At 39.0% G+C, this 16185-nt stretch overlaps 1 protein-coding gene across 1 annotated transcript in view; it reads left to right on the forward strand.

Annotated features, from left to right (window-relative positions):
• The window catches only part of IFT80 (intraflagellar transport 80), an 88093-nt gene that overhangs the window by 35107 nt on the left and 36801 nt on the right, over window positions 1–16185 (forward strand). Inside the window, exons 7-9 of the mRNA XM_075268730.1 lie at window positions 12951–13130; window positions 14301–14419; window positions 15777–15851. Coding sequence (XP_075124831.1) covers window positions 12951–13130; window positions 14301–14419; window positions 15777–15851 — 374 coding nt within the window. The remainder of the gene's footprint in view (window positions 1–12950; window positions 13131–14300; window positions 14420–15776; window positions 15852–16185) is intronic.

The following is a 16185-nucleotide window of genomic DNA, read 5'->3' on the forward strand; positions in this document are numbered from 1 at the left end:
GCAGGCGATATTTCTTCAGCATGACAAAGGAAGTGGTGTGAATATACCCTAATAAACTGGGTTGTAGAGGGTCCATTCACACAGAGTAAACGCGCGCTCATTTTGGCAAAATACACCTGTAAACAATACATGTCTAAAAATAAGGGCCCGTTCCCACGAAGTAACGCAATGCTCAATCTGACATGTAAACACGAGTCAGAGTGAGCCCTTCAAAACAGAATCACATTGACTTCAATGTGTGCCGTCTTACGCGCGGTACACATTGAAATCAATGGGTTAAAAAGCTTCCTATTGATTTCAATGTGTAGCGCGCGTAAGACGACACCCATTGAAGTCAATGGGATTCTGTTTTGAAGCGCTCACTCTGATTCATGTTTACTTGTCAGATTGAGCGCCGTGTTACTTCGTGGGAACAGGCCCTAAGACTCCCATTGACTTCAACGACATTTTTTACACGTGTATTTTTTGGCGCGTTTTCTACACGTGTAAAAAATGTCATTGAAATCAATGGGAGTCTTAGGGCCTGTTCACACGGAGTAAACACGCGTGTATTTTGGCAAAATACATTTGTAAAAAATACACGTGTAAAAATAAGACTCCCATTGACTTCAAATACACTTATTAATATTATTTAATTTAGATCTGCAGTTTTTTGGGGGGTTTTTTGCATTTTTACTTTAAGGGTATGTTCACACAGTTTTTTGCAAGCTGAAAAAATCTGCTTCAGGAATTAGGAAAATTTTTTGTCTTTTTTTTTTTTTTTGGCGATGCGTTTTTTGATGCATTTATTGTTGTGCTTTTTTTTCAGCGTTTTTTTGTTCCAGAACACTGTATGAACCTGGAAACTGCTCTTGAAAAAAAAACAAAAAAACGATAGAGGTATTTTATGCAATTTTTTGGGGGGGAAAAAGTGTCAAAAAAACGCTAGTTTTTTTTTTTTTCTTTGCCTCCCATTGACTTCGGTGGGTTTTTCCAGGCGGAATCCACCTGAAGATAGGTCATGTCGCTTTTTTAATCACCTACAGGAAAAAAAACTGCTACTGACTCCCATTGAACTGAATGGGAGGTGGATTCCGCATCAAAATTCGCCTGCAAAATAACTCTGTGTGAACATACCCTTAGGAACGCAGTCACTAGCTTTTTAATGAAATAGAGGAGCTTTAGGCCCCATTCCCACAGAGTAATGCGCTGCTCATTTAGACATGTAAACACGTTTCAGAGCGAGGCGCTTCAAAACAGATCCCATTGACTTCAATGTGTGCCGGCTTACACGCGCTACACATTGAAATCAATGGGAGGCTTTTATAACCCATTGATTTCAATGGTTAGCGCGTAAGCCGGCACACATTGAAGTCAAAGGGATCTGTTTTGAAGTGCTTCGCTCTAACACGTGTTTATGTGTCTAAATGAGCGGCGCGTTACTCCGTGGGAATGAAGCCTTAGTGCTTTTCCTTGTAACCCATAGTATGAAGTTAAAGTTGGGCTGTGGAGAAACAGAAGAGGTGGAGTTGGTGATTTGTCCTACCAACTTCACAGCCCTGCTTATAATGGTGAGGCAGAGCTAACTATAGTCTTTTAGGCCTAGTTCACATGGGGCAAGGGGGGCGTATTTTGGTCCTGATTTTGACGCGGGAAGCCACGTCAGAATAGGACCAAAATACGCCTCCTGCGACTTCTGACAGTTGCGGCACTCCGGTCCGGAGTAGGCTAAAATGAATGGACCTAGTCCGGAGGGTGCTGCTGCGAGGCAGACGCTGTGGCTGAATCAGCCGCGGAATCCGCCTGAAGAAAGGGAATCTCGCTTCTTTTTTCTGAGAGTGGCATGTTGCCGCTTACAGAAAAAAGTAAGTATTGTGAGGAGGTGGATTATGACGTGGATTCAGTGTGAACGGGGCCTTATACTCATTTCAGGATGACTATATGCACGGCACCCTTCTCATGCGGCTGAGAGAGCACACCTGCAGTGCTGTGATAAAAATAGGTATTATATACAACATTATTTAGCTATTGAGCTACCGTGGAGGGGGTTTCATCACCCAGCGATTGCCTAACTGTGACCACTGTGCGCGCCATCACACTAATAATAAATGGCAGTAAACTTTGATTTATGCAGATTTTCTGCTGCTTTATGTTCAATTGCTTACGATCTCTAAAGCATTGACAGCCAATATCTGAAAGCACTTTAGAAAACCAAGTGTAAAATCTTTGTGTCAACACTAAGAAGGCAACCTTAATACTGGGTGATATATGCTACAGCATGGCCAGCAGGCAGAAGGATATTTAACTCAAGCCAGCTGCACGATTTCTACCTCACCAGCAATAGAAGTTTACAAAGGTAGCCTCCAGATCTCCCCGCTTCATGCCTGTCTTTCCCCTCCTGACACCAGTGTAAACAGTGGCTGAACAGTATGCGTGTAGGACTCGGGGGCTGACTAGCAATGAGTCACATGCCACCACAGTGATTACTACGTGAGGAGAACCAGACCAAGGTTTCTGGTCAACACAGACATTAGTAAAGTACCTGATGTAATGGAGCTGATTCAGCAAACTGCTCCCTCAGGATCCATCACTAAACCCTTCATGTCATTAACCCTTCACCTGCATATGTCCCTCATTAAACAACTTAATTCAATTACATACATATCCCCCCTCCTAGTGTGCGCCTAAAGAAAACAAAAATAAAGGCCTTGGGCGAAACCTGACAGAAGAGCACAAACTATAACAACGTTGTGGGATTCGTAGTGTTGAAAGGGCTCAGTAGCTTCTGACGGTGTAATGTCCAGCCCATAGACGATATACCCACTGAATATATCGTGTATGGTTACATTTCATGTAGATTATAGAAGACCAATCACCATTCCTCAAGTTTGGTTTAATAAATTGTTGTATTCCCTATGAAATAACAATTCTGGAACATCTTTGTGTTGTGTTGCTCCTCTGTTCATGGGTGTAACTAGAGACATAGGTGCTGAGCCCCATGGCAGCCGCTAAGAGGATCCATTTCCACTACAACCTAGGTGCAATTAGTTATAGCAGTGGTTGATGGAAGGGGATATGGAAAACTGAAGGCGTCCACATGACATTATAGGTGAATTCACACAGAGGAAAGTGGTGAGGAATTTGGTGTGGAATTTCAGCGCTGAAAAAAAAGCCTCCCATTGACTTCAATGGGTTTCTTTTCAATTGACCTTGCAATGCACAGATGTATGTGTTAGCGTCCATTCACACAGAGGAAAATGGTGTGTAATTTTCCACGTGGGAAAAAAAAAACCTCCCATTGATTTCAATGGGTTCTGCTAGCCTTTTTTTTCCACTATGGAAAATAAAAGCTAACAGAACCCATTGAAATCAATGGGAGGTTTTTTTTTTTTCCACATGGAAAATTCCACACCAAATTCCTCACCATTTCCCTTCGTGTGAATGGACCCTTACACTTGTAATTCCCATTTTAGATAGACTATTAGGGCACATACACCACTGTGCAAAAATATGGAATGAAATATAAAATGTTACAAAGTCCAGGATGATTTTTATCTTTTTGTCATAAAAGTTGTAAAATTAATACAAACTGAAATCAGTACAATGACTAAGCTATAAAAATGACTGGTACATAAAAATTAAAACTTTGCCAGTATGAACTTTGCCCGTCTTTATTTCAATCAGACGATATCCTAATGGTATGGCATGACTTTGTCAATTATAAAGATAGTTTTCCATGTTACTTTTCCACATCAAGACCATTGCATTTCTTCCACCATGCTTGACAGATGGCATTGAGCAGACCTATTTTTATATGTTTTAAGACTTATTTATATATTTTTTTTAATGTAACGAAAATGCTGTATTATTAGATTTCTCCTTCCGAGCTGCATTTTTCCAATTATCTTGTGTCCAACATTTCTGATTTTTTTTTTCTTTTTAATTGTTTTCATTGAAACCCTTTGGCTTCATAGTTGAAGATAATACTGCAGCTTTGCCAAAACTATTAAAGTGGTTTGCCGGACTAAAGATATGGATAATCTATCCTAAAGATGTATCTATAATATCAAAATTGTGGGAGTCTGACACCGACATCCCATCAATTAGCTATTCTTAGCAGCTGATACACAGAGAATGCATATATAGGGAAAAAAGGGTAGGAAATACCCAGCCCACTTGCAGATGGATTTTCCATTCAGACTTTCCACTTTAATGTCCACTTTGGCTCTGCCCGGATATGCAGCTCCCTCGGCTCAGAGCAAAAGATAGTTCCATAAGATAAAAGAAGAAATCCAGCACAGCTGTATATGGAAAAATTAAAACTTCTATATTGACAACTTCACATAAAAGTATAGTTTACATGCATATTCCAAGACCACGTGTTTTGGAAGATCCTTCCTTTTTAAAAGACTTTGAAAAAGGAAGGATCTTCTGAAAAGCGGCAGTCTGACGCAGTGGTCTTGGAATATGCACGTAAACTATACTTTTATGTGAAGTTGTCAATAAAGAAGAAGTTTTAATTTTTCCACATACGGCCGTGCTGGATTTCTTCTTTTATCTTATGGATACACAGAGAATGGAGCAGGAAGCAGACAGCTCTCAGATTAATGGGAACTGATTTGTAGGATATGGTTTGGCCACAACACCAAGAGCTGTCTGCTAGCTACTTTATTCTCTGCGTATCAGCTGCTGAGAACAGCTGATCGGTGGGGGTGCTGTGTAGGAGATTCTGTCCATCTGACATTGATGTCTTGTCCTTAGGATAGGCCATCTATAGTTTAGCCTACAAAACCCCTTTAAATAAAGCTGCTTGCTGACTACCTGTGAGACTGTTTCTGTACGTTTTGCTTTGGTCCTCCCATTTCTCTTTCTATCCTTGCTAGAGCCTTTTCGTGCTATATTATGATGCTACAGTACATACTGTTGAAAGATTGCAATAACCTTCGTTCCTCAGGACAACGATAGACTGATGAGTTTCAGAAGGAAGTTTGTTCTTTTTGGCCATTTTGATTCCGGCTCCCAAATGCTAATAATCCAGATATTCAGCAGCCCAAAAGGGTCACTTTTATTGCTTCCTTAGCAGAACAATTTTCAGCTCTGCTAACATAATTATACGAGGCCTTTCTAATGATGGATTAGCCTTTTAACATAATTTAGGATTAGCTAACACAGTGAGCCACTGGAACACAGGGTGCCAGCTGCTGAAATTGTGTCTTTTTCATGTTGTACATTACCCATAAACATGCAATGTCTAGAAATTTTCCTCTGTTCAAGTTAATAACACTTGAATTGAAACATTATGGAAAAACCAGGACATTTCTAAGTGATTCCAAACTTTCGACCAGTAGGGTATGTGACCGACCGCTATTGCCAAGGGTGAGTAGCAGAAATTTTACAGCAACTATGGATATGAAGGAGTTAATGCTTGCAACTCTAAATATTTGTGAGGTTGCTTAGTCAGTTTTGTGAGCTTTAAGAAAAGACTCCACAGCGACTTGCTGTGACCACGACACAATGGTTGCAAAAAAATCCAAATTATGCACCATGTGTAGTTGCTGTGTAGGGAATACACTGGCATCATGGAATCCTGATAGGTGTCCTTGTTCAAGTGAGTACGTTTTACTTTACAACAATGAGGAGTTTCTGAGAAAATCTAGCTTAAAATGAAATGGGAACAGGAAGAAGCTTTGTCTGGGTGACTCCCAACCTACCCAATGCCCGATTAACAGGTTTCTGTCTATTTGTGTATAGTTAAAGGCCTGTCGCAGCCAGGCAGCCCTCAAAATAAGTCCGCTTCTAATTCCCAACTCATTTTTAAACTATGTTATGTTTTTTCTGAAACGCATAGTGTTTTTTGAGTAACTATATAGTTCTTTTATAATAAGGGATCATGACAGTATTTATACTGTGTGAGGTTGCATGGCATTAATCTCCTGATGGTACAGCTATCATAGCTGACTAAGAGTATTCCGCTTGAAACGCGTCAGCTAGAGACTTGATTTACTACCAACTGTTATACCATCGTGTCTGTGATCAATGCTATATTTTTAAAGTTTTTTTGGAACTAATAAAAGAAGGATTTTATCAATGAGGATTCGCTGGACTCCAAACCTTTTATTGCATACTGCCGATGTGTTAACACGTTCCCAGCTGGAGGAATAATTATGGATGGTCCGTGCGTTTAATCCATTTTCTTGGAAAGCAAGTGTTCTGTTTTGTCATTCATATATAGATTTTTTCTCACTTCGGAAGATACTTCGTTTGTGGACTGAATCGGGTGGCTGTGTTCCCCCATTTTCCCCTTTATAAGCGTTACTTAATCCCCTGATAGGTTCCCTTTAAAGGGGTTCTATCATTGGGAAAAGTCACTTTTAACTAAGCACATACATGCATAGCCTTTAGAAAGGCTATTCCACATGTACCTATTGTATGTAAATTGCCTCAGTAGTTTTTGAATGAGCCCGATTTTTATTCATATGCTAATTAGCTTCCAGCCAGCACAGGAAGTTCCCAGCAGCACTGCTTTCTGCTTTTCTCTCCTATCTGTGTGTGGAAGCAGGAAGTGATCAGCCTGTGCTGTATACATACATAGGAAAGAATAGGCAGAGGGTGCACGATGAGGCTTCCGGGTGCACCAGGAGGCTGATTACTATATGAATAAAAACGGGCTCATTCAAAAACCACTGAGGTGATTTACATACAAAAGGTAGGTGTGGAATAGACTTTCTAAAGGCTATGCAAGGATGTGCTTATCTAAAAATGACTTTTCCCAATGATAGAGCCCCTTTAATTTGTGAAAAGTTTTTAGGTTAAAATAGCAAGGAAAGGGGGTTGGTTTTTGTTTTTTTACACCCCTTCTAAGTCGATCACTGATCCTTAGTCTTCTTTTATCCTTTGCGTCTTCAATTCCTTCAATAAATACACTTGGTAATACACTGTATTTAGATCACCACTTTGCCATGCTTTGGATTGTATAATACTCTGATGTAGGTAATTTTGAGCTAATACACCCGATTTTAGTATTTTTGCTGCCTTTTATTGGTGATAAAACTATAACCGATAACAGTTTCCACCTCCCACGTTGCTGTTACAGCTGCTCCTTTTTATCCCTACAATGGATACACTTTATTTAAAATGTGAGGTAAGTCACAGATGTACAAAGAATCATTAATAACCAAAAATACATCAAGATGATCCATTATATTCTGAGTTACTCAGAGCTCTCCGGCCAGGAGTATTTTGTTTGTGTTCATGCCTTAAATAGCTTCTTCAGCAGGTTTTTATATTGTCTGGTTGATTTTATTGGCAGCAGTCCATGTGTCTTTACAATAGAATCCAGCCACATTATGATTTACATGGCCACTAAAACACTGCTAAAAGCAATATGTTAAATTCCTGGGCTTTTTACAAGCCCTGTTGGAAATAGGAATCTTCATGGATCAGGTGAATGTAAAAAAAATTCCCAGGTGGCAATTTTTTTAATCTTCTTTCCAAGCTCTGTTCAGTAACATCTTTTATGAGTTAAGAGGATTAAGATAGATAAACCACCTTGTTTGCATGGCATACACCCTTGTGCTCTCAGGGAATTTGGTATGATTCTAAACCAAAACTTTTCGTTTTAGTTATTAGGGTGCATTCACACCATGTTTCCTGAAGCTTATTCTGAACGTAAAACACGTTCAGAATAAGCGGTGTATAAAGCAGCTCCATTCATTTCTATGGGAGCCGGCATACGAGCGCTCGCCATAGAAATGAATGGGCTGCTGCTTTCACTGCGAGCAGTCCCATTGAAGTGAATGGGAAGTGCCAGCGTGTACGGCACGGCATGAGCAGAGCTTGCCGTATACGCCGGCACTTCCCATTCACTTCAATGGGACTGCTCGCAGTGAAAGAAGCAGCCCATTCATTTCTATGGGGAGCGCTCGCATGCCGGCTCCCATAGAAATGAATGGGAAGTGTGCAGCCCTGCTGTAACACCGGCGTGTACGGCTGTGATACACGCTGGCGTTACGTAGTGTGAATGCCCCCTTAGTCTTGTTTAGAGTCGGACTTGGTTCATAGCATGGTTGCTCGTGGTCTCGTGCTTTGTGGTATATGGCTAGCCATGTTTAATTCATGGTTTTCAAAAAGGTTGTTCAGTTCCTGGTGTCCAGAGTAGTCTATGCTGATCTCTTCCATGTATCGGCCACAAGGAAATATATGAACTTTAGAACAGACCAAATAAAAGCATAAGGTATAAGAAAACAAGCCACACAGAGCGCCCATACCGTTCCAGGTGACTGTGTCCTCCCCTATTCCCAACACAGTTTCAGAATTCTTGTTGTATTATTTTAGTGATCTGTATACAGTAGATACTATTGTTAGACCTTTAGATTATTCATTAACACATACTCCACTGCCTTCCCTGTAGACCAGTGAATGGTACAAGTCACAGTACCCAACTTTGCTCTGATCAAAACTGCTAACACGTCACAGTTTGGTTTCTAAGTAATTATTTTTAAAGACCATTACATTTCAAGACATTGGGGGGATTTACTAACCTATCTAAGGCTATGGTACCCACGTTGCGGAAATGCAGCTTTTTTTTGTTTTGTTGCAGATTTTGATGCGTATTTTTTAGCCAAAGCCAGGAGTGGATTGAGCAGAAGGAAGAAGTATAAGAGCTTCCTACATATTCCCATATTCCATTTGTAGTCATTCTTGGCTTTGGCTCAAAAAACCGTAGCAAATCTGCAACAAAAAAAGCTGCGTTTCTGCAACGTGGGGCACATCTTTGCTGCACAGCTCTTTCTTAATCCAAAGATCTATCACATTGTTCCTTCTAAAACCCCACTTGCAACTTTTTATGAAAGTGGGCTGATGCCACGGTGGTCTGGGCAGGGATGCCTTGACTTTTGACTATAATTCATGGCATGAGTTATATTAGATATCTGTGCAGGTACCTGACTGGTGTAAATTTGATTCTAGCGCCCTGAAATATGCTGGGGTACAGAACACGGTCTTAATCATTTCTACTTATTGTTTTTACGGTGTCAATTTGGTTCATTTTTTTTCTTCATCCAGAATCAAAACTTGATTCTTAAAGAGTCCTGAGAAGTCTGACCTTTTGATACTTCTGGATCGAATTCTGGATTTGTAGAGAATAAGGGGGTGGGGGGATGTGAACAGGGACTCTACTGACTGGTTATATAGTTCTTAACAAACTTTCCATATGTGTATAACTAATTGCATACATGCTTCGCTTCATATTTGGGTTCCCTTATAGCCACTTATGTAAGTGCTAATGTTCCACATTGAAAACATACAGCCATTACACTTTTACAGTCTGTACGTCCAAGAAACTAAACTGTGCATAAATCATGTGTTTCATAAAATAAAAGTGAAGCCTCATTTGCTTTTGAGAACTGCACCATGATGAAATACCTGTACGTGTTCCATGTGACCGTGGTCTGTCAAAATAATTTAGCTGTCTCTGTTAAATATTTTTTTTTTATCTAAAGCTTTCTCTGTCAATTTGAGGTTTGCATCAGTTAGGAAAGCTTGTTATGCTTCTTCACTTCTTCAGACCACACTTCATCTGCGTTGCGACGCTAATTAGTTTCATATGCCTTTTACTGTCTGTTGTGCAGAGGTTAATAAAGTTTACAATTATTTATCTGTCAAAATTATGTCACAGAAAAGACTCGGCAATCCACACACGTTGTAATATCATTTTATAAAAATGCATTTTAACCCCATAATTGCTTAGCCATTGTGCAATTATTAAGCAATTATGCAATTTGTTCACTTTTTTTCCCATTAACCCCTTCCCGACATCCGCTGTACTATTTTGGCTGCACAATGAATGCCGTAAAAACGAAACCTGTAAGAAAATCGCATAAATGCACTTTTTCTTCAAATCCACCCCATTCTGAATTTTTTCCAGCTTCCCAGTACATTGTACGGAATAATTAATGGTAGCCTCATGAAGAAAAAATTGTCCCACAAACATTAAGACCTCATACGGCTCTGAGAGCGGAGAGATAAAAAAGTTATGGGGTTTGGAAGGAGGGGAGTCAAAAACGAAAATCAAAAAATGCCCTAGGCGGGAAGGGGTTAATGTAGCAGTTTGGAGGCTTGTTTTTTGCAGGATGAATTGTATTTATATGTGGCACTATTTTTGGGCTCACTTAATTTTTAGATTACCGTATATACTCGAGTATAAGCCTAGTTTTTCACAACAGTTTTTGTGCTGAAAAAGCCCCCTCGGCTTATACTCGAGTCAAGCAAAAAAAAATTATTTATTATTTTTTGGGGGAGGGGTCTATGACCAGCCGCAATAGTAATGTATAGAATCTCCCATAAAATAATGGAAAATAAAAAAAGAAGCTTTAAATAAATATCATAAAAAAATTAAATGAGTAAAAGTTCTAAATCACCCCCCCCCTTTAATACATATAAAAGTAGAGAATTACTGTGAGACACATACACATTAGGTATCCCTGTGTCCGAAAGTGCCCAGTCTACTGAATATAGGGTATCTGCAGTGCTCCTGTTCCGTTGGGAAGGGGTTAATAGGAGCACTGCAGATATCCTATATTTGGCCAGGCTGATTTCCAAGTGGGGGGAAAAACCCAGTCCTCAAGCTCAGGGAAGGGGCAGACAGACAACCAAAACACCTACTCCCCTTCCCCAGCACCCAGCAACTACTGCCCCCAAAAACTCCATCCATTTTGGTTTTTGAAAATTTCCAGTAGCTGCTGCATCCCCCCCCCCCCCCTCGGCTTATACTCAAGTCAATAAGTTTTTCTAGTTTTTTGTGGTAAAATTAGGGGCCTCGGCTTATACTTGAGTATATACGGTAGCTGCTATTCTTGTTTTAGGAGTGGAATTTTTTTTTTTTTTTTTTTTAAATGCAGTTTCACCTTTTTTGGTTGTTGTTACCAGTGCAACAACAATAACAGTCATTGTATTCTATAGGTCAGTATAAATGTGTTGATATTAAATAAAGTCAGATTTTATTATTTTTGTACAATAAAAATGTTTTCCAGGGGAAAAAAAGTGAGTTTTACGTTTATGAAAACAAAGATCCATAATTATATTTTTTTATTTTTCAGTGTAGATATCTGAATTAACGATTGTTTTTTGGGGCAATAGGTTGAAGTTTTTATTGGTGCTATCTTGGAGTCCATACAGATTATTGATTTAATTTTTTGAAGGGAGATATGAATATAAAAAAAAATCCTAGGAGTTGCAATGGTACCAAATATGTGTCTTGTTTTGGTTTTTACAGTAAACTGTATAAAGAGAAAAAAAAGTTTTTTTGAAGTTTTTTTGAAGTTTTTTTTTTATTTAGTTTTATTTTTTTAATATTTTATTTCAGATGTAATGGCCTAATGGGTAAATGCTTATGACGCGGCCATGGCCATGCTTCTGGTTGCCATAGATGTCCCTCTTTCAGACATCTTGGATGCTGCTGTTACATCCTGCTGGAAGACCAGCTTTGTTGGTCTATGATTCGTCCCTATACTGAGATTCTTTAGACGTACCTTTTGGCGCATGTATTTTTAGTAATTGACTCTATAAAAAAAAAAATGCTATAGCAGGATGTGATTGTCGGAATAGTGGAATAATAATATAGTTTTCATATATTTATTCACTTTGTATATTTTTTTATTTTCATGGTTTTGGTTTTCTATTCCGTCTGTAATATTCCTATAATCTGCCGCTCGTTCTTTCATTCTTAAAAAGCATAAAAAAGGGAAAAGATCACAGTTGTGAAAATAGTCGGCGTGATTAGAAGGAAGTTTCCTTCTGTTGTGCCAAACATTCCCTACATGCGAGTCATATTTCTAATCATGTAAAACACGTGGGAATACATAATAGGAATCGTTCAGTAGTTATTACTCTTCTGTTATCCCACAGAATTTATTATGTACCAAGTGCTAAGCTCCTATAATTCCTCCCATATTTGATAGAAATCCGCTACTAGACACATGGGAGGCTATACCAAGCTTTACCGCTTTCAAAGAACAAAACAAAAGTGCACTTGTACATGGAAATTATATGCCAAGCGACTACTTGGTTTCGGCTTCCGTATATTGCCTCCAGAAATGTTCTGTTTTATCCAATTCAAATTTATATTTTTTGTGTGTTTTTTGTTTTTTTTATATGAAATCAGAAATCTCTGATTTGATCCAAGTCATGCTAATTTATTTTTCCCCCAATTTCCAAACAAAGTTCATCTTGGTACACGGGTTTGAGCTTTGCAGCTTGCTATCCGCCACAATTATGCGTGCATGTATAGAACATTCAGTGATTTGTCCTAGTACTGTATCTCAATAAAGTATATTGACTAGCAGTATTTCAATAAGTCTTTCAGTTACACTTGTCTCCCCTCATTATATTTATATTACCAAAGTTGACAAGCTTCCCAGGAGTTTGATATTTTGTGGGTTCGCGTGTACTGCAAAAGAAATTACAGTACTATATATGGCAAACGCATTAAATATTCCTTCCCCAAAGCACTAAATGATGTGTCCAGCCTTTTGCATTTAGACATATTTTGTCTTTAACCAGATGGATTTTTTTGTCGTCCTACTTATTGAATAAAGTTCCTTTTCAGTTTTTGATTAATGGCTGTTATAATTAGCTTTGCATCTGAGCTCTATTTGGTAAGCTTGCCTCGTCTTTCTTCTGATCAATCTTAATAGCCCTGCATATATTGCTAATGTCTCTAGCAGACTTGAACCATTTGCCGTGTCATCTCCTATTCTTATTCATTGAAGCAGCCTTGACCTCTGCCACTGGCTCATCTGTTGTCTGATGTCCAGCTGCTTCAGGTGTGCTTAGGCAAGAGCAGACTGTACCATTTTTAAAGTTCTTTCCCCATGATTTATCTGTTCTGTAAAGGGGGGGGGGGATGTGAATATAAAAAATAAAAAAAAATGTTTTTAATGTATTTATTTTTTTATTATATTTTTTTTAAACAGTGGTCCTATGCTTTGGAAAAACCAAACACTGGAAGTATCTTCAGCCTTGCTTGGTCGATAGATGGAACCCAGGTTGCTGGAGCTTGTGGAAATGGTCATGTTATCTTTGCTCATGTCATTGAACAGCACTGGGAATGGAAGAATTTTGAAGTAACCTTAACCAAGAGACGAGCTATGCAGGTTGTGTCATTTTTATTATATGTCTAAGAATTATACCTATGTCTAGCTAAAATGTCAGGGGATAATCTTACACATCAGGGAAAGTGTGTGCCTACATAGGCAGTACAGAGACTTACAAGTCATTCCTGCTCCGCTAGGGATTCTGGGTAAAAAATATGCAAATCTATTCTCCAGGATGTAATTAGGAGAACAGTGCACTCTATTTAGCTAAAATGTGTGCGTGCCCTTTCTTCTGGGTCATTGTGAGGTCATAATGTGACCCTTGAATTAGACTTGACTTTCCAGCATTTAAAGTCCCACTAAGGCTACCTTCTCATCTGCGTCTGTTTGCAGACTTCATCAAGGTATCCTTACCTAATCATTAGACGAAAAAGTCCGACAAATCCAACTTTTTTCATCCATTGGTTTCAGTTAAAAACAGTCCCATAATAGTCAGTGTTACTGTCAGACTCCATTGGTGCCTGCTATTTCAGTTGTTTTTAGTTCTGGTTCTCTGATGGATCAGTATAACGGAAACCCTTACATGGTTCAATAGATGTGGGGATCTCCTTTTCTGCTTGACATATAAGTATGACAAAGAGGGGCCATGTCTAAAGTGGTGTAATGATCTTTTTTCAACTGAGCATGCAGGTGTTTCCTCCGGAGGCTTTTTATCTGTTTTAAAGGGGTTGTCCAGAAATATGGATTTTATGGCCTATCCTTGGGATAGGCCATACATATATAGTCGTGGGGGTAGCTGTGGCCTGTGTAGTGGCTGGGTGATGGTACTGCAGCTCTGTTCCTATTGACTTCAATGGGAGCTGAGCTACAGTAGCAGAGTCTGACCCCTACCAACGGCATGTAGTGACCTGCTTCTGTCTCTGTGTTGTGTATAATACAGGTGCCAAAAATGACCCCAGCCCACCACCGATCTTAAATATTTATGGCCTATGCTTAGAATAGGCCATAACTACTTTAAAAACAATGGATTTGACATGTTGAAATTCAGCATGCTCTATCCTTGTTTCCCCTGACACCATCTGCACAGGACAGTTGGAACACTGCTATACGCATTAGTCGGCCAGTCCTGCCAAAGTCAGCAGGTTCAGACATTTTTGCTCCTATGTGTTACTCTCTTAAATCTTGGGCTCCTGCATCGCTGACCCTCTCACACATTGCCTATACTTCCAGGTCCGCAATGTAATAAATGATGCCGTGGACTTGCTGGAATTTCGTGACCGAGTAATTAAAGGATCTTTGAAGTATGGACATTTAGTGGTTTCCACCTCGCTCCAGTGTTATGTATTTAGGTAAGTAAGTTGTCTGTCTGTAAAACATTTCCTTTGATTCATTGCTTTTCAATCATGTGTGGTACAAAGGTCTTTTTAGCCAACACTATACCAGGCTTGTATCCTTTGTTGAAATGCTGTCATAGGAAGCAGGTGGTACTGTTGCTACTAATTCGTTCTGCGTCTAAGAGAAGTTGAAGAATCAAAACATCTGGACACGTTCCAAGAAAAACCTTTCAAGTAATTGTTTTTCTAGCTCTCTGTTTTAAGTGTGGTCACCTAGTTTACAAAGTGAAAGGGTGGCCTCCACCCCATTGTTATTAGTTCACGATCTACGCCTCTACTTAATGGTCGGGGATAACACATTTGTGAGCAGCTGCAGGAAAGAAAAGAATCACTTCATGTTTTTAAAATGCAGACCACTTTTATGCTTCAAGCCCCTACGCTTTATGCATACAGTTTTATTCAATTTAGAGGCCTTCGGATAATTTTTATGACCCTTTATAAGTACGTTGTACCCTACTCCAAACAATTCTAATTTTCATGGCTCTTTCTGGAAAGTATCAGGACGTGCAGATGAGAATATGATCTAGCAGTGAGGTTTCTTATACTGGTATGGACTGTGTAACGGTTTAGAGAGACATCTGCTGGTGTACGTATGCTGATGTGAAATCCAGCTGTCACCATCAATGGCAGGCGAGCATTTCCACAATAAAGAAAAAGATCACTGCTCTTAATGTACTTGTCATTCATCTGATCTCATATTGTAGGCAACACACCCAATAAAAAAGTCATATTACATTACATTTCCTTGGTGGTCAGAACCACCATTAGAAACTATTCTTTTGTAAGCAGGAGAGTCACAATGTATCTTTCCCCTTCCCCTTGAGAGATACAAAGTGATACAAATGTGGCTAATGCAACAGGTAGTCACAAATGCAGATAAAGTGAGATAAAATACTAAATTATAAATCACAGCATTATATGTGACCATATATAAGCGAAAGAAATAATGTATGTGCAGTAGTTTAACAAAATTTCAACACCAGCAACTATAAAGATGCATTCACATCAATTTTTTTTCAAATATGTTTCGCAGATCTGTTTAACAGATACAAAACTGATGCAAATGGATGGTCATTTGTTTATATAGAGCTCAATGATAAAAAAAACTAAAAATCAATTTGTCTATTTTTTTTTTCATCGTATACTACATTTTTTGTGTTCTTCAAGAAAAAAAAGAAATTGACCAGGTTCTTTTTTTTCTTTTTTTTACATTGATTTGTATGTAAAAATATTCTAAATGTACATAAAACAAACTTGATATGAATGTGCCTTAACCCTGAGTTATTTTAACACTTCTCTCTCTTCACTCTAGCACAAAAAATTGGAATACTCCACTCATCTTTGATCTGAAAGAAGGAACTGTGAGCTTGATCCTGCAATGTGAAAGGTAGGAATGATCTATATTGGGCTGGTTTCACACTACCTAATCTTGAAGTGAGACTTGGTCTGTGTGAGCCAGATTTACTAGTTTCTATACTATGCCAGGAGTTTTACATCTAGCATTCTAGATATCTATGATGCTAATAGTGCCAGCCTCTGCGTTAAATACTGTCCTGTAGTGATTGCAGTACAGGTCAGTATGTAGAGGAGAGTCAGGGACTCCTAGTATCATAAATAACTATAATGCTAGGAGACCCTCTCCAGCATAATGTACAGGATGGTAAATCCGGCATTCAGATGGACTGAGTTTAATTCCCCAGGCACCAGTTCATGTGTCTTAG

Source organism: Leptodactylus fuscus, chromosome 3, assembly GCF_031893055.1.
Source record: "Leptodactylus fuscus isolate aLepFus1 chromosome 3, aLepFus1.hap2, whole genome shotgun sequence".
Taxonomy (NCBI): Eukaryota; Metazoa; Chordata; class Amphibia; order Anura; family Leptodactylidae; genus Leptodactylus; species Leptodactylus fuscus.